This window comes from Onychomys torridus, chromosome 2 (genome assembly GCF_903995425.1).
Source record: "Onychomys torridus chromosome 2, mOncTor1.1, whole genome shotgun sequence".
NCBI classification, from domain to species: Eukaryota; Metazoa; Chordata; class Mammalia; order Rodentia; family Cricetidae; genus Onychomys; species Onychomys torridus.
The window spans coordinates 13,861,793-13,880,554 of NC_050444.1; the positions used below are offsets into that span (position 1 = coordinate 13,861,793).

Sequence of the window (18,762 nt, forward strand, 5' to 3'; positions counted from 1 at the left end):
AGTCAGGATGTGCATGGGTAGAAGAGCAGGTAGGTGGTCTCAGTCTTGGTCCTCTTGAAGGCTGAGGAGAGCACAGTGTAGGAGGCCCAAGGCAGGCATGCTGGAGGGAAGGCTCTCCTGCAGGACAGCAGGCTGTGTAGACACATTTCTTCCTCATTCCTTGTGCTGCGCCTGGCATAGTGTTTTGTTCTGGGACAGAACATGCTTTGGATATGTGTCTTTGTCCTCTGGGATGGGAGCTCCTGGGTGCCAGGACTTAGTCCCTGAGTCTCGTATTCCACATAGTTCTCACATATTTGCCTGTACAAAGTGAAGGCCCCACATGTCGTTGCTGAGACCAAGCTCCTGCGCATGGGATGGAAGCCCTTTGCATCCAGGTCTTTTGATGGAGACTTGTTTTGCTGAAGCCAATATGAGAAACTGGAATCAAAGTAGTCTTAAATAACTGATCAGATCAGACAGTGGCACATTTATTCAGTTTTTCAGAAGATCCTTATTGAAAACCCACTGTGTGCCAGGTTTCCTCACAGAAGCCAGAATCTAGAATGGGTATGGAAGACAAAAAATGCCAATCCCTAGTTATAGTACTTTCTCCCATAATCTCAGCTTCTTTACCGTTCACGTGGGAAGGATAGCAATAACTACTTTGCAAAGTTGTGGTGAGGACTTCAGTGCCTGGTATGTGCCAGCACAGTATCACTATTCAACTATCTCTACTATTTCCCCTAAGTGCAGCCTTTGGAGTAAAATAATCCCCATGCATGAGGTAGACAGAGAGTAACACAGATAGTTAAGTGGACTTCAAAAAAAAAATGAAATCAACTGAATTTATAACTTTCCATCAATAAAGATTTGATGAATTTTCATTTTGAAATAAACTTGGTTTATTTCACAGGAGAAAGGTGAATGTATCTTACCTAAGCCTTCTGGGAGAGGGAGAATCAGCCTCTCTCAGGAATGAACCCCCTGACTGGTTTGCTAGGCATTTGATCTCACTGTGTAACCCTTTGTTGGCCTCTTGTTTGAGAACATCTGCCATCCATCCAACTGTCCTTCTTGTCCTCAAGAATGGTTCTAGTCTGAAGCTACTGTTTAGTTCTACCTTTGCTAAGTATGTATTTAGCTGTAACTATTAGTGTGACATTGAAATTTTTATATGAATGATTGCCCCATCAATATCCTGTAAGTTGCCTTCCTACATCATCAATATTGACATTCATTTTTCTTACTACAAGTAGATGTATGACACTTGTTTTCACTGTTGTATGTATATACTACAAGGCATCTATTTGCTGATGGTGGTGAGGGATTTCTGATTATTGCTATTTCCAACTGAGCATACTTCTTTTTATTTTCTTGTGTAGTAAGATGTGCATTTAGAAGTGGAATTTCTGGATCCTGAAGGATCTGAACATTTTAAATATCAATGGCAGACCATCATTTTGTAACCATTGGGTCTAATAGTCCTACTGGTGGGCATGCCTTCAGTCCCGACTTTATCCTCCTTGTCCAGTATTTCCATCCTCTTTTGCATGTAGTTTTTTGTTTTTGGAAAAAATGATGGGAAGAAATGTCCGCTTTTTTCAACCCTTCCGTCCCCCTAACCTGTTGTATTCTGTTCTCTCTGCAGGATTAATACAGATGAGACCCTGGGTACCTCTGCCTTGTAGCCATGGAGGCCTGCAGTAGGCTGGCCTCATAGAGTGGCGGATGGATACTAGCTAAGAATTTTTCCAATAGGAAATGAAGTGTGCTCAGCGGGAGTCTGATGAGAAGGAGGGGGTCTTAAGGAGATGCAGCTGGAGGGGTTGTCCATCTGGATGCTGCCGGCCTCTGGGTGCTGGGAGGTTATTCTTAGTCATCTTTTCTTCAGTCTTTATTTTCTCTTTCTTAATCAGGGCTCTCTTGATTGTGCAATTGGCGGCCCCCAACTTTCCGTAAAGCAATAATTTTCCATATAGTAATTCCTTCCTTCTTTAGGCTTCCCAGAGTGGGTGGGCGGCTCCTTTTGTGCTCACATTTTGCACATTGCCTCCCACCCAGCTCCTCCCCTGAGTATTTTTGTGGCTGATGGAGACCTATTATGTGTGCTGGGTATTCGGCCCCCATTTCCTTGTTTGTTTGCAAAGCTTAGCCACACTGCTCTCCTTGCTGATTTTTTCCTGGTAACATCTAATGGGAGGACATTTGCCGCCCTGCCTTCTGCCACTGTGTGTGTCCTGAATTCTGCCCGATTCATTTAACAGGAGCCTGAAGAGGCAGCGAAGCTGAGGGCAGGTGGCCGAACTCCAATCTTTGGCTCCTGCGTCACAGTCACAGTCACCACTGTGCTGATGCCTTGTCTGTAGTTAACAAGCTTCCACAGTCCGTTTGCAGCGCAGTAGAAGCCACCCGCCCAGGCTGAGCTGCATGGGGAGGGAGGTAGGGTGTAGGCTTGATCTTGCTTTTCGGCTGTGAAATCCCCTCCCTACCTTTTCTTTTAGCCCATGCAGGGATCACACATGTCTTTAGAGGGTACTAGCTAATATAAAAGGGAAAATCCAATTGGAGTCAACTGTATTAAGGATTAGTAAGGACTGCGGGACCTGAATGGACACCTTGGCTAAATGCACTAAATTGTAAACATTGCTATAGTTTGGATTTTGAAAGTTCTCCAAAGGACATGCACTGAAGGTCCAGAGACTGACTGTGAGATAGGCAGGCTCCCAAGAGAATCCATGTTTGTGCCATTGGCAGGTCCTTTGATCATTAGGGCAGGCCGCTGAAGGGGATGGAGAGACACTGGCCTCTCTTGTTTCTGACTCCTGCTCCCATCATGATATGAAGCCTTGCTAGGGGCCCAAGGCAAAGGGAACCACCCCATCTTGGACTATGAACCTTCTAGAGCCATAAGCCTCAAACTGATTTTGTAAGTTAATTACCCTAGCTATTTTATTATAGTAACGGACAGCTGATCAATAAACATTTAAAATGCAATGAGAAGAAAACAAACCCATTGTGATATCTTCGTGGTTGTTGATGGGAAATGGAGACCATTTGCATGGTGTTCACTTTGCTTTCCCTGCATGCCAGCCACAGCACTGCCTTGGTGGTAGTAAGCATGTGGCATGGGGCAGTATATTAAAGGTAAGTGAATGCTTCCATTGCTTTTGGAATAGAGCAAGTTGTAGAATAGTATTATAGTTCTGGCATGTACGAACCCTGGGACAACCCATAATCTCTCCTTCCTAGTTTTCAAGGCATGGTACTAAGGGTCATTGTGGTGGTTTGAAAGAAAATGGCCTTCAAAGGCAGTGGCACTATTGGAGGGTGTGGCCTTGTTGGAGGAAGTGTGTCACTGTGGAGGTGGGCTTTGAGGTCTCATATATGCTCAAGATACCGCCCAGTGTCTTAGACCACTTTCTGTGGCTTGCAAGTCAAGATGTAGGACTCTCCTTCTCCAGCACCATTTCTGCCTCCACACCACCAAGTAACACCATAATGATAATGGGCTAAATCTCTGAAAATGTAAGTCACCCCAGTTAAATGTTTTTCCTTTATAAGAGTTGCTCTGGACATGATGTCTCTTCACAGGAATAGAAACCCTCACTAAGACAGTCACAGTCTATCAGTGATTATGAGAGACATACCTCCAACACCCCCATTCATACCCTGAGTCAAAGAGTTTGTTCTTTCTCTACTTCTAGCCTCTCTTGTTTATCCCATTTGAAACACTGGAAGCTGCTGCCCAAGTCTCCATGCAGGCTGAGGCACCTTGACATGGACTGATCCCAAGTTAATCTTCTTACTTGGGGTTTTGGGCTAGGAGAAGAGTTGTGGCTCATGCCTTTGAGGGAAGAAGCCTCACTCACTGGGAAATGTGGTCTCAGGAAGACAATGGGCTTCAGACAATCATCTGCAACACCTATTCTTTCTGGGGGGGTTAGGAAGATAACTGTCTAGTCTCCCCTAGGACTAGCTGGGGTACTGTGGGAGCAGGGCTCCATGTGTCCCACTAGAAATAAAATAGTGGTGATGAGTGGGTCCCGAGCACACAGCTCTGCTATCCAGAGCTGCTATTAGGCCCTCCACAGCATTGCCTCCATAAGATGCAAATAACTACAGGTGTGGTGAGTTGTGGAGGCCCACAAAGGTTCCCTAGTAAGATCTGAGCTTGCTTTACCCAGCAGGGCTGCACTAGAGGACGGCTTGACCACTTGTGTGGTTACAGATGATTGGAAGGGTCTGCACTTGGCTGTGCTAGGAGAAGGTCTTTTGCTCCATCCCTTGGCATTCCTATAAAAGGCCCGTTAGAAAATACTGGAGGGGTCGGTGGATGTTGATCCAGGCCCTCCTGAGGCTGTCCTGTGTTTCTATCTGTTTTTCTCCCATCTGTCTTTCTATCTATATATTCCTTATTCCTCCTCAAGAGTAGTGAGGAGGGGGAGTGGGAGTGGGTCCCCCACAGAGAAATAGGCAGGCCTCCCAAAGTAAGGAAGAGATAAAACCTGAAGACTGCTTAGAAATGGTGATTCTGTTGTTCTTGTGTTAGGTTCTGCCCCCTTATAAGTCTCCTGCTGTGCTGGGCAGTGGTGCATGCCTTTGATCCCAGTGCTTGGGAGGCAAAAGCAGACGGGTCTCTGTGAGTTCGAGGCCAACCTGGGCTACAAAATGAGTTCTAGGAAAGGCTCCAAAGCTTCACAAAGAAACCCTGTCTCAAAAAACAGAAAACAACAAAAACAACAAAAAACAACCAAAAACAAAAGACTCCCATGTTCATTTTGCTGGGACCTAAGGATGCCTTCAAATGCTGGCAGAAAGAATATGAAGACAATATTTACAGAATAAGAAGCAACAAAAATGCTGCCTGTTTCTCCTCTTCAGCATGTGCCATTTACTCAGATGCCCTGGTTCCACCTTTTCTCTGCAGTTTCATACCCTCAGATGGCCCCTCTGGAGCTGGAATCCTGGGCAAGCTGGTTGAGACTCTGGTAGACAGGATTTGGCTCTCAATGTGCTTATGGTGAGGTGTAGGATTTTTTTTCTCTCTCTAAATTTTGACTTTACTGTCATTCAGTTGGAACCTGTCTTATGTTATTATTTTCTTGTTTGTCCTCATCTGTCTTCTTGTGGGTAGATCCTTTTCTTCAGAAGCATCCTTGCTGTGACTCCTCCCTCCTGGATCTTTACAGTGCATTTTCTTTGGAGTACTTTACATGTGCCAATGGAAACAGTGCACAGTAGACATTGCCAGGACTTTCAGTTATACCATTAATGTGAGGCTGGTGTGTGTGTGTGTGTTACTTTGTGTGTGTGTGGTGGTTGTGCTTGCCTGTGCATGATAGCTGAGGCCAGAGGGTAACTCTTTAGATGACTTCCTCTGTTGCTTGCCACCTTATTTTTATAAAATGGGCTCGTTCCCTGACCTGTAATTCACTGATCGCTGGGCTGGCTGGTCCTGATATCTGCATGTCTCTGCCCCACCCTCCAGCACTGAGGTTACAGGCATGTGCCCCCATGCCTGGCTTTTATGTGGATGTGAAGGATCTAAACTCAGGTCCGCATGCTTGCTCAGCATGGACTTTACCCACTGAGCCATCTCCCTGATGTGAGGTTCTTAGTTTTCCTTTTTTATTTCTTATTTTAATTATGTGTGTGTGTGTGTGTGTGTGTGTGTGTGTGTGTGTGTGTGTGTGCAGGTCCCTGCAGAGAACAGAGGAACCAGCAGATCCCCTGGAGCTGGAGTAAAAGGCAGCTAGCTGCCAGCCATCTGATGTGAATGCTGGGAAGCGAATCCTGTGGAAGAGATACAAACACCTCTAACCACTGAGCCATCACTCCAGCCCCCAATATGAGATTCTTATCAATGTGCACAAGTAGAGTTAAGAGTCTATGTGACATGCTTACAAACTCCACACAGCAGTTGGACTCCAGAGTGTTTCTGTTGAGAATACTTGTCAGAGAAAGAGACCTGGGGAGGAAACTGATTCTCAATGTATCGACTTGGATGCGCCTTTGGGGGCTCACAGTCTCTCTGTCTCTGTGTGTCTCTCTTCCCCCTCCCCCACCTTCCTGTCTCCATTCCCGTTTCTCCCTTCTCCTCCTTTCTTCTTCTTCTTCTTCTTCTTCTTCTTCTTCTTCTTCTTCTTCTTCTTCTTCTTCTTCTTCTTCCTCTTCCTCTTCCTCCTCCTCCTTCCTCTTCCTCTTCCTCCTCCTCCTCCTCTTCCTCCTTTCTCTTCCTCCTCCTCCTCCTCCTCCTCCTTCTTCTTCTTCCCCAACCCCCTCTTTTCCTTCTACTTTCCCACCTGGTTAATCCTGAGGAAAAACTCGGTGGATGAGGAACAGTACCCAGAGCATTATAGCACCCAGAGTACACTTCCAGCTTGGCCATCTCCTCTCCGAGTGGCCTTCACCCCTCTGGCTCTCAGTTTCCTTGTGTATAAATAAGATTGGGGCTCCACCTCTGAGACTAAGGCTCTCTAAATTTTATTACTTGGTGGATTGTACCCTTGCCAGCTTGGTCCCTGAAGGGCTTCAGAAGCCAGTCACTTGGATAACTCCCAAATCAGATGGATACCTGCAGGAAAACTGGGACTCCATTGCACCCACAGAGCAGTCCAGCCACTGCAATAGACGCTGGTGCTGCTGGCTGCTTCTCTGGAGCCACCAGCCAACCCAGAGCAGAGGCTGGCTAGAGAAGCAGATGGATGTGTTGGCCAGGCTAGTACGGACTCTAAACACAGCATGTGGGAAATGCCCATGTCCCTGGGAAATACCCATGTCCTGGGGAAGAGGTCACTTAGCGGTGCAGTTTAAAAGTTACTCAAACTGGCCTCTGAATGCTGCCCCTGCCACCAACCCTGACCTTGGGCAGGTTCCTTTGTAGCACCTCTTGTCCTCAATCTCCAACTGCAGTAAGGAGCAAGGTCCCTGGGGCCACCAGCACCACAGGCAGATCTTAGTAATTGTTAGTAGCAGTTGTGATCTTGTGTCCTTCACCCTCAGACCTCTCAGGGGATTGAGCTGAGTATCTCTGCAGGGCTGGAAAGCCCAGGCTCCAGGCTCCAGCTCCAGCCATGGCTAGCAGCTCGGTTCTGAGCTGCGCCAACTGGGATGTGATTAGATTTCTGATTGAGGAGATTCAGCATTGTGGCCAGAACAGGAGGGCAGCAGTGTTTATGGCAAGCTGCTTGGAGCCAAACTGCTCTTTTCAAGGTCTCCCCAGCCCTTTCCTCCAGCCCCTTGTCTTTGGGTCTCGGCCAGAAGAGGGAAACAAAGCAGTATGGAAGCAGGAAGAGCACGATGGCCTCTCAGAGAAGGCTGTAAAACTGGCCTGCCCACCCAGGGTGGCTCTAGCCCCATCCTGGAGGCCCAAGTCTTGCTCACTCAGCCGGATCTGCTTTCTTGGCAAAGCTGGACTCGCAACTCAGGCCTGTCTCTTTTCCCCATCTTTTATTCAGACAGCTCACAAGTGCCCTGCGGGGAAGGGCGATTAACTAGCACTAAGTGTATTTTTCCAGTGTCCACCTGGTAAAAAGAAAATAAAACAAAATCAAGGAGGCCAAGAACTGAACTTTCGTTTTTTTTTTTTTTTTTTTTTTCTCCCCCTCTCTCCCATCAAGGGGCGAGGGGAATCACATGGCTGGGAGTAACTGATTTAGCCAAGTGGCTGCAACTCAGTTTGCTGCAGAGCCGCCCCCTCCCGGCGGGAGCGCTGACGTCACGGAAAAGCCCCGTCGCGGGGCGGCCGGGCGCGCTATAAACGGCTGCCGGCCGCGGTGGCTTCAGGAGGCGGCAGCGCCAGCGGATACCACACGGCCTTGGGCTGCCGAGCCGGCATCGCAGGCAGAAATCAGGCACTGCAGCAGGCAGCAGGCTTTGTGCGGACCGACGGCGGACGCCCACCCAGCGCCGGGTGCAGCCAAGTAAGGGGGCATCGCGGCGGGGCATCCCGGTGGGAGCCGCGCGGGCAGGGCGTTTCTGGTCGCTGAACTTTTAAAGTTGGGAAGGGAGCCCCAGGACCGTGATGTCTGTGCGGGGGTTCTGCCAATGGGAGAAAGAGGTTCAGGTGCAAAGGATGCGCTCCTGAAGGGGATTCCTTAGTTCAGTCCGGAGGAGTGTGACCTTAGGTGACCAAGCGGCCAAGTCCGCCCACCCAGGGACTGGTTTTATGACTTAAAAAGAAACCGGCTGGTTCTGGCTAGTGGCCTAGGACTCGGGGTGTGGAGTAGGGTGTGTGAGCTCAGTGCGATCCTCGCGCTCACTCGGGGCACTTGCTGAGTTAACCATGGATGCTTCTGCGTTCTCTCGGGCAGTTTTGGAAGAACAGACTGCTCTGTCAGGCGAGGAAGTCTTGCAAGGAGAACATTGTAGGAAGCTGTTGAATGTCTTTTTGCTGAGTCTTTGACCTTCCGATTTACTTCAAGAAGGTGGAACTCTGAGCGAATTAACTAAATCTTGGAGTGGAAGAGATTTGTTGAGAACGAGGCACTTTTTGTACAAGTTTCAAGTGCTCAAATGTGAGCAGGTCCTGCCCCTGTCATAAGGACTAGGCTCAGGGCTCCTATATTAAACAGTATCCCTGAGCAAGAAGGCAGAGGTGAGGTATAAACCTCAAACAGAAACTGCCCCACTCCCCAAATAATGTTCTCTTCAGGCAGCTGGAGATCAACAGGGCAACTTTACTAAACATGGAAGTTCCCCCAAAGTGCCTGTCCAGTCCAACCAGGGGAGTGATGTCATTGCCACGTGTTTCCCACTGAGGCACAAAAGGCAGCAAGACGCTGGTGCGATTAAGAGCCATGTTTAGACAAGAGCAGCTAAACTGGCCAGCTGGTCCCCAGCAGCACTGACTTGTTGCTGGCGGTAAAGCCATTGCTAGAGGCAGTGGGTTCCTTCCAGCTGCCGCTGTGCCAGCTCCCAGTGGGATTTTCAAAGCTCCTTTAAGGATGGAGAAAGGTTATGAGTATTTGGTGATGTTACTGATATGGCAAATGACAGCCTGCTTCAGAAGCCAGTTACTGTGTGTGTGTGTGTATAGTTGAAAATTTTGCTTGCTAAGTAAGGTCTTGGGTAGTAAGAGTACTTAATTCACACCCATCAAATGGAATACCACCGACCACAGTGTTTGTGCCCCCTTGGACCTAACTCATCCTTATTAATATTGGGATCTTGACTGCTTTGTTTCCTAGGACCCCACAATGACTCTGAATAATGTCACCATGCGCCAGGGCACTGTGGGCATGCAGCCACAGCAGCGCTGGAGCATCCCTGCTGATGGCAGGCATCTGATGGTCCAGAAGGATCCCCACCCTTGCAATCTCCACAATTGCCACTCTACCACTCATGAAGACCACTGCCGACAGAGCTGGTCCTCTGACTCCACAGACTCCGTCATCTCCTCTGAGTCAGGAAACACCTACTACCGAGTGGTGCTTATAGGGGAGCAAGGGGTGGGCAAGTCCACCTTGGCCAACATCTTTGCAGGTGTACATGACAGCATGGACAGCGACTGTGAGGTCCTGGGAGGTAGGTAGCCTGGCACTGGTGGGCTTCTGTCTTGTAAGCTAAAAAAACCAAAAGTGAGTGGATCACTTTTCTGCAGAGTTGGAAGCCAGGCATAATGGCACACACTTGCAATCCCAGCACTGGGAAGGCAGAGACAGAAGGACTAGGAATTCAAGGTCATTTTCATCTATGTAGTGAGTTTGAGGCTAGCTTGTGCTATGTGACGCTGCCACAAAAAACAAAACAAAACAAAAACCCCCGAAAAACAATAAATCAAAACAAAATGTATCTTAAGAATTAGGAGAAAATGAGATGCTTGATACTGAGATGGGTGACAGAGGCCAACCCCAAGTTTTGGCACAGGTCCTCAGGACAAAAATGAAAAGAGAAGAATATGTGTGCACAGCACCAAAATCTATTGATTTGAGCCATCAAGGGGCTTTCTGAGGTCAAGTGTGAGGGGTCTGGGCTGGAGGCTGAGCCTGACCTGGACCATTCAGTACAGATACCTTTTCTGTGATTATGCATAAAACCAAACGATTTTGGGAAAACAAAAAACCTGTTAGAGTGCACCAATTAGCTTGAGCCCACCACCATTAGAAGCATTTCCAAGAGTAACTAGGTCAAATGCTAAACTTGAAGTAATAGAATTCAATAAAAAATCAAAATATAAAAATGATGAAAAATGCCCTGTGTAGAGTCTGACAGGTTTTCCACATGATTTTCTCTATTTAGTCTTATTTCAAATGTTTATTGATTCAATCCTTACTTAGTTCTAGACCTAGTTTATAAAAACATATATTACACAACACCAGGTGCTGTATATTCTGGGGTGGAAATTACAACTCTAATGGCTAGTTATTTTTGTACAATGTCCTTCAACATCAGCACACATACCCGGGTCAGTGACATGCCCCTATTCACAGCTGCAGAAATGGAGGAAGACTGTCCACTGTTTGCATACTTCACATGGTCAGTCCCCACTTTTGGTTAAATGGACGGCCTCATGGCAGACTTTGGGGTGTGGGGAATGGGGGTGGGAAAGATGGCTTAGTGGTGACTCATTTGTCTCTATTCAACTGGTTCAAACTCTGTTCCCCACTACAATGGCCCACTTCATCCAAAGATGTCATTGTCCCTGGCTGTCTGGGTGTGAGAAAATTCACTGCTTTGAGAGGCAGCTCAGGGGCAGGCCGTGGGTGATGACCCAGGGATGTCGCCTCCATTTCTGTCCTCACTTCCAGAATCCCAGGGACCACAGCTAAGCAAGAGTCAAGGGAGAAACAGGGCTGGCGTACAGTTGTTTTGCTCCTAGTCCAGGCCGGCGGGTTCTAGAAGGCAGCAAAAGAGGAGGGAGCTGATATTCAGAATGGGCATTTGCGTGGGAGGGCCCTCTGTGGAGTGCCTTCTGTTTGCTGGTGTTTTCCTGGGTCCTCATGGAATTTGTATGCCCATGCACAAACAAAGGGGTTTTGGAGAGAGTGAGTGGCAGATGGAGAATCGCCCATTTGGGGAAGCTGGGTGTGGAGGCTGGGGTTTTATAGTTTATGTAGGCGCTTTTTCACTCACTTTACCATGTGTGGGGCCATGCTATGTGGTGGCACTGTGCTAGGCATTTCATGTGTGCTTTTGACAATGCAGACAAGGATAGAACTAATATGGTGTTAGTATCCCCACTTCACAGGTGTTAGGATGGAGGCTTAGAGTTGAGCGGCTCCTAGGGCTTGGATTCAAACCCACTGTGGTTTAACTAAAAACCCACATTCTTTCACTGTCCTCTGCAGGCCTAGGATTTAACTTCCCAGGTGCTGTTAAGTACATAACACGTGGGATGACCCTGTGCAGGCTTTGGGTACCCAGTGATGGCCGAGTGTTGTGAAGCTAAGCGCCAGTGGCTGTGATTTAGAGCAAGTCCCGGGAAAGCAGTGATACATTGCTCCGAGGGCTGATATAAGGGAGGGATTGGCTGAGCATTGTTGTTTTATTTCTTTAAAGAGGGAGAATTTGAAAAGTTAGTGGATAATAGGCTTCTAAATGTGTTTGCCTATTTGAAGGGGTGGTATCTATGCAGAGGGTAATACCCAATAGGCATAGCCCTAAGGATAGGACTGATTTGCAACTGGAATTGGGAAAAATAGGAAACTTTTTTGGAGAGAGAAGGGGAAGGGCTTTTCCTTAACTGCCTACTCAACTGAGCATCTGATAATGAGAAGCGTCTCAGTGATGGATTCACTCCATCTTACTTCTAATTGAGTAGCTTAATTCATTTGGTTTAGAAGTGCACCCTCATTCACACTGACTTGTTAGCTCTGAGTTTCCCCAGAGGGAGGTTTTCCTAGGCACACACATGCATCGTTCTTTTCTTTTCAGCATTAACCAGGGGGATGGACATGATAGTCTCCTCATCATTTCTCCTAATAAAGATGGATGCTCTTCCAGCCTATTGCAATAGTCTTATGGTTCTCTGTGCATATCTAATTCCATCTGTACATCCACCCAGCCATCCATTCATCGACTCATTCACTGTAAACAGTTACTTAACATGTACCGCAGCACGTGGTGAGGCACAGTGGAAGTGGAAGCCATGTGCAGAGCCCTGGAGCTTCCTCTTAGCAGTCTTAGGATGTACAATGGAGGTCAGGCATACACCAACTGGAAAGCAAGCCAGGATGTGACATTATCTTGAGTTACAAGGAGAAAGTGGAATTTGGCTGTGGAAATCAGAAAAGGCTTGGTGGAAGAGGGAATCTCTGAGCTGACTTTAAAGACAAGTAGGCTTTAGAAGCTCTGCACGAGGTGAGGGGATACTTGCAGTACACAGGGAGTCTGGCAAAGAGCTCTGGATTTGGAATGGAAGGAGTGGGTTTAGATTCCCCCACTCCTGGTGACACAGACTTTAGCTAAGTGCTCTTGGGCCAGCTTCCTTACCTCAGGAAGGTTCCTCAGTGGTATACTTGGGGAGATACTCCTAGGGTGGTGGTACGGGGACTAAGGAGAGAGCGGTGAGCATGTAGCCCTGTGCTGGCCTGTAGTACACACAGAATAAACATTGTTTACAGCTGACTCTGCATCTCCACTGCTCTGTGTTCCTGTAGTCTGTTTGTAGCTTCAGACCCCATGGCCAGAAAACTGAGCCTTAGGAACTTACATCGTCTAGAGACACGTGGGTAGGAAAGGGTAGCTCCCAGATTTGAATTCAGGTTTGTGTGTGCCCACAGCCGCAACACCATGGCATTTGCTGCTCATTTGTTTAGTGCATAGGTTTATACTGAGCGTATACAATGGGCCAGATACATTGTGGGGTGGAAGGGGCACAGAAAACAAAGCAGGTGCAAATCTGTCTTAGGGAAACACCTGCAGGGGAGGGGAGAGAAGCTAGCACAGAGCAGAGAGTACTGGCATGTGCTGCATGCTAGATAAGATGCTAGTGATGCAGCGATGCATAGAGCAGGAAAAGAAGTTCAGATTTTAAACTCACACCCAGAAAGCACCCCCTTAGTGGGGACAAGGCTTGCAGATAGCTAAAGAAACAGACTTAGACAAAAGGACCAAAAGGAGATAAACTGTTATGAACGCTATGGTTTTTAAAAGTTGGGATTAAAAACAGGAAACCCAGAGCAGGCGTGGGGTCTTCATACAGCGCTGATGGGAAATCCTCTCATAGAAACCCCAGGACAGCTCACCCCTCCAACCCTTGGCAGCGTTTTCTCCAGATGGAGCTCCTCTGGCCCTTGACTGCTCTCACCCTTCACCTACAGCCAATCCAGGCCCAAGTTCAGAGAGAGAGTTTCCATTACCGAGGGAAGCTGCTGTAAGATGAAAAGACAAGCTGTGTTAGTGTTAGGGGATGTGTTATGTATTTATTTTTTAAAATGAAGAAGCCAGGTGTGATGGCACATTCCTGTTATCCCAGCACCCAGGAAGTGACTTCCAGGCCAGCCTGTGAGTTCTAGGCTGGCCAGGACTACTGGTGAGAACCCATCTCAACACGCTACAGCAAAACAAATGGGCCGGAGGGTTAAAGAAGAAGATGGTCCAGTTAGGGACAGTCTCCAAATAGGTTTTCCTTGTGTTTCTGCAAAGAGGAGAAACATTGTTTAGTTCAGAGTCCCTGAAGTTTCTACTGAATGAATACACAATGGATTTCCCACGAGGCGTATGAAAATAGAGCTTACAGTTAAAACATCCCATAACGGAGCTTATCCTTAATACTTTCTCTTAGCTTCATCCATTGGATTAGGGTCAAAAGTTCTTAGGGAGTTTATTTATCCTTATAAATGGTTTTCCTCCAAAAAGGCTCAATAATGATGAAAATAATTTCCCTTTAATTCAAGTAATTTAGTCATTCACATACAAAACCTGTGGAAGATCTTAGTAGGATGGGAGGACTGTGTAGCACATGTTGAAGGAAAGCAATAGTTGTGTGTGTGTGTGTGTGTGTGTGTGTGTGTGTGTGTGTGTGTGTGTGTGTTTGTGTGTGTTCATGCAGATACACAGAGAGGTCAGAGGTCATTGAGCCATTTTTCTAGTAATTTATTTTTGTAAATGTTTGTATATTTACATAATTAGTTGTATATGCACTAAGTACATTCTCTGTCTGCCTGTCTAACTTTCTCTTTCTCACTATGTGTGTGTGTGTGTGTGTGTGTGTGTGTGTGTATGGGAGGTACCTGTTCATGTGAGAGCATGTATGTATGGATATGTATGCATATGCTCATCAGTGCTGGAAGTCAGAACCATCCACCTTGTTTTGTGAGACAGAACCTCTGGGCTTGGAGCTAGCTGAGTTGGCTAGGCTAGCTGACCAGTGAACCCTGGGGATATGTCTGTTTCTGCCTCCCCAAAGCAAGGATTACAGGTGCTTACCACCGTGTTTGTACAGGTGCTTATCACTATGCTTGGCTTTTCACATGGGTTCTGAGGATTGAACTCAGGCTCCTGTGCTTGCCCAGTCAGCACTGTATTGACTGAGAGCAGCCTCTGCAGCCTCCACAGAGCGTAGTTTCTCATGTGAATTTGACAGGAGCCTCTTGTGCCAAAGTATTTCTTATTCACCTGACTCTTGATATCAATGTTCTTTCTTTTCTAGAAGATACATATGAGCGCACCCTGTTCGTTGATGGAGAGAGTGCAACCATTATCCTCCTGGACATGTGGGAAAATAAGGTATGCATGGCCTGTCACTGTCAGGGTATTCTTTTAGGGCTTGCCTTTCAGCAGGCTGCTTGGTGCCAGAGTGACCTTGTCCTACATAGTGGATGTTCCAGATGAGGCGGGCTCATTTTCTTGATTAAAAGCATTTACTTCTGAAGAAAGAGACTGTGCCGAGGAACAGGTCATTCACAGATGAGCCCTAAAGAACAAACATTTCAGTGGTTTGCCCCGATTCTATTAAAAACCACAAGAAGCATATTTGTTTTAGGGAAAGTTCAAACAAGCATGGCCGCTTATTTTCAATGACGCACAACCACCCTGTGTGAAGCTGGTCTTCTCAGCATTGCATTGGAGCAGGCTGTGGACAGGCTTTAGGCCTCCCAGCACATCTGTAAGATCATTTGTTTATTGAGAAGCCTCCCTTTCTCACAAAAGGGTTCTTAATTCTACCCCCTGGGGAAAACAAAAGGAAACTTTTAGGGAGTCAGAAAAGGCCTATTTTTGGCAGGTTAGATTGAAATTGGAAATACTTCTTGTCAAAGTCGTTATGTATCATATCAACTCAAGCTGTCATAGTAATTGGAAAGCAAGTTTTTTGGCATAAAAACAATGCAGACTGACTTTCTTTTCATCCCTAGACATCTTGGAGGACCAATGCATTTTGAGGTGTTGGAAGCAGTTTTCTTCTTTTTTTTAAAAATTGGGATAGACATACAGTTGTTTACAAAACGACTTCTCAATTTTCAGGCTAGCCTGAGCTCATGGAAGGTTTTCTTATTTCATTAGGGGGAGAATGAATGGCTTCAGGACCACTGCATGCAGGTTGGGGATGCCTACCTCATCGTCTACTCTATCACAGACCGAGCAAGCTTTGAGAAGGCATCTGAGCTAAGGATCCAGCTCCGCAGGGCCCGGCAGACAGAAGACATTCCTATAATTTTGGTTGGCAACAAAAGTGACTTAGTGCGGTGCCGAGAAGTGTCTGTGTCAGGTGAGAGGGTGCGTGATCCAGGGCACCACCCTTGTACCCACACACTGGCCTACAGGCAGGTTTTCTTCCCCTTCTCCCTGCAAGGCTGCAACCAGGGGATGCTCAGTGGGATGCTCTGTGGAGTTTCATGCCTAAGACCCTCATGGTTCCCAATGTTTGTATTAGTCATCTCTTGTTCTCCTCATCCTCTGGTCTACCTGAAGGGTTCCAGGCTCCCCACTTACCCTTTGGGTGTTCTCCTGGAGTTACTTTAGGGAAGAGAGCATCCTCAGGAATTTACTGGCAATCTTAACCTTTGCTCCTTATCCTTCTGTTCTCAAGCAGATCCCAAGTTCAGGGGAGGGAAAGCAGCATATTAATGCAAGGGTGGGGAGCTCTGGGTTGGGAGACAAAAGAAAAGCATTATACTCAGGTTGTTACTCATTTAATACTCTCTGACCCCAGCCCCTCCTTCCTAAACTTCTATGAGGGCATCAGACTGATGGGACCACACATGCTTCTTCATCCTTAGTTCAAGGATAATTCCTATTTGATGAGTGTGCAGTGTGCCTCCGTATTCTTTTTAGGGCCCTCAAGATTGTATTGGCTTAATGTAGATTTAGTACAGCCCTAAAAATAAAACATGGCATTTTCAGTCCCTGCTAAAACAATTTTTCCAACCAGTTGGATTGTCTTGCTAGGACACAACAGTACTCAGTGTTTAGATCTCTTCAACTGAACCTTGGACCCGTGGTTTTTAAACACAATGGAGTATTTGAATTGAGAGTTTTAGAAAGCTTGAATAGTTTGATGTAACTGTATCATATATTTATAAAATATTTTTTTCCTTAAATGATCTCATCATACCTTTTTAATTTTTATTTTGTAAAGAGGAAAGCTAAATGGTAGAATTGGAATTACATTTTTCAGTGAAGGAAACTAAGTCAGGAGAAAGAGTGTAAGCTTGAGTTTGGAGCAGGGCTGGGCTTTCTGTGTCTGTCAGCTGTGTGAGTCCCTTTATGTTTTGAAAAAGCCTCACCCAGGTTCTTCATCTATGTGATGAGAATCATGACATAGTTTTCAAGATTGTTACAAGCAGTGAAAGGTGTCTGGAAAGAGCTTGGCCTGGTTTTGTGAATGTAGCAAACCTTTAGAAAGTGTAGACTATGGCTTTTGATGTAGTAAGTAGTATTACTGCATTTGATGAAATTGCACTCTCACATAGTGAATTTGTGGTGAGCCGGATCTGGCTGGCTTCCTGGGATCCTCTCCTGGTCTATTTCTACTCTTACTCTGGGGAGGATGCGTGCCTTAGTACTTCCCTGTGCCCGTACTGTAGTCTACTGCTCTATGTTATCCTAGTGGGGTTTTAGAGAAGTGTCCTCCAGCTCTGCCACGCTATGCAGGATCATACTCTGTGACCCTCTGACTTTCTTCTCCCCCTTCTTCTTTCCAGAAGGGAGAGCTTGCGCCGTGGTGTTTGACTGCAAATTCATTGAGACTTCTGCGGCCGTGCAGCACAACGTGAAGGAACTATTTGAAGGCATCGTGCGGCAGGTCCGTCTGCGCCGAGACAGCAAGGAGAAGAATGAGAGGAGGCTGGCCTACCAGAAGAGGCGGGAGAGCATCCCCAGGAAAGCCCGGCGCTTCTGGGGCAAGATTGTGGCCAAAAACAACAAGAACATGGCCTTCAAACTCAAGTCAAAATCCTGCCACGACCTCTCTGTGCTCTAGGCAGCCAGTGTCACCCAGATGTCTCCCTGATGGACATCGTTGAAGGCCTTTGGGACCAGTGATCTATATTAGATTGAATACATAAGCATTGTGAGCAACGGCTTCCCCATTGCAGATGGGAACCAACAGGTTAGCCTCCTGGGCAACCAAATGCACAGACAAGGAAAGATCTTTGTCCAGAGTCAGTATTTATTCATAGGAATAGCTTGACCTGCTACATGGATGCCTGCGACTCATTTAAGGGCATGTTTGGGGTTCACATGAGTTTTTTCCTTCTTCTTTGGGCAGCAGAATATTGAAGCTTATGAAGAATACCTAGAACAGGAGTGTCTCACCTTTGAGGTTTTGCCCAGTTTTGTTCTATGTGGATTTGACGCCCATGAGTCTTAAAGCAATCTAGGGAAATGGTGGGAGTTTATCAGAAGGAGGAGGGCTTTCTGCATGCCTCACTCCCTGGAATGACAGATGTAGGACTGGCCCATCACAGTCCTGACACTTACTGCTCCATCCAACTGTGAAGGGAAGTGTTGGCATTTGCTGGAAACTAAGGCTTACTAACAGATTTTGTTTAAAGACCACAGAGATTTGTAGACTTAGGAGGTGATATATGTAGCACTTATAGGTTCAAAAAATTGTTTACTTAGGTCTTACAAGTGTTTATTTTGAGGAAACTATTTTTGTCAAATTCTACTTAGTTAAATCTTTTTTTATGTTTTGTTGTTTTTGAAATCATGAAGCTATCATAAAAAATTTTTTTAAAAAATCTCAACTATTGGTAACCTGGAGTGCAAAATGATTGCACTTTAATTATAATCCAAGATTTTTTTCCCTAAAAGCATAAAAAGGCCTCATCCTTTGGGTTGATCCTTGTATGCCACAGCTGTGTTCTATTTATTATTATTTTGCAAATAGCCATTTAAACATTTGGTAAAGCATATTTATGAACATATTTCTTACTGAGAAAAATGTCTGTTTTATTACCTTTTTTATCTTTTTCAAAATATGCAAGTTTTTACCTATATGTCTTATAATAAAATAAATAAAATCTATGAAAAAGAAGGCATTCCATTTTCCTCTCCAAATGAGATAAGTGTGCTTATTTTCTTTGGCCTTTAGAACAAGCTGTGTTCCTAAGGGGCAGCGACACTGCTTCTCCTGTCGTTAGTGGTGGCTCAGTCCTCAGCTGCTTTTGTCTGAATCCCTGACTTCTATCCTTTGGAATCATGGTTCACAGTAAAGAAGGGATATTTTTGGCTGATTGAGTTGGGAAGTATTTGGGGTCATATAAAGCTGAGCTGAGCTATAATCAAAGCTGATTGACCTTCCACTTTGGGTCTGGAAAATTCCTGATGGAACAGATGGACCTAGCTTTGTCCCTTGAGGGCTCATGGTCTTAGGCCTACCTAAAGCATTAGGGG

The 18,762-nt window shown here is 46.2% G+C and overlaps 1 protein-coding gene across 1 annotated transcript; it reads left to right on the forward strand.

Annotated features, from left to right (window-relative positions):
- Positions 1-7,640: 7,640 nt before the first annotated feature.
- On the forward strand, positions 7,641-18,399 carry Gem (GTP binding protein overexpressed in skeletal muscle). Its single transcript, XM_036177079.1, has 5 exons — positions 7,641-7,904; positions 9,171-9,507; positions 14,576-14,652; positions 15,427-15,631; positions 17,067-18,399. Exons 2-5 carry the CDS (start codon positions 9,180-9,182, stop codon positions 17,342-17,344), a joined length of 888 nt encoding a protein of 295 aa, XP_036032972.1. The 5' UTR covers positions 7,641-7,904; positions 9,171-9,179; the 3' UTR covers positions 17,345-18,399.
- The last annotated feature ends 363 nt before the right edge of the window (positions 18,400-18,762 follow it).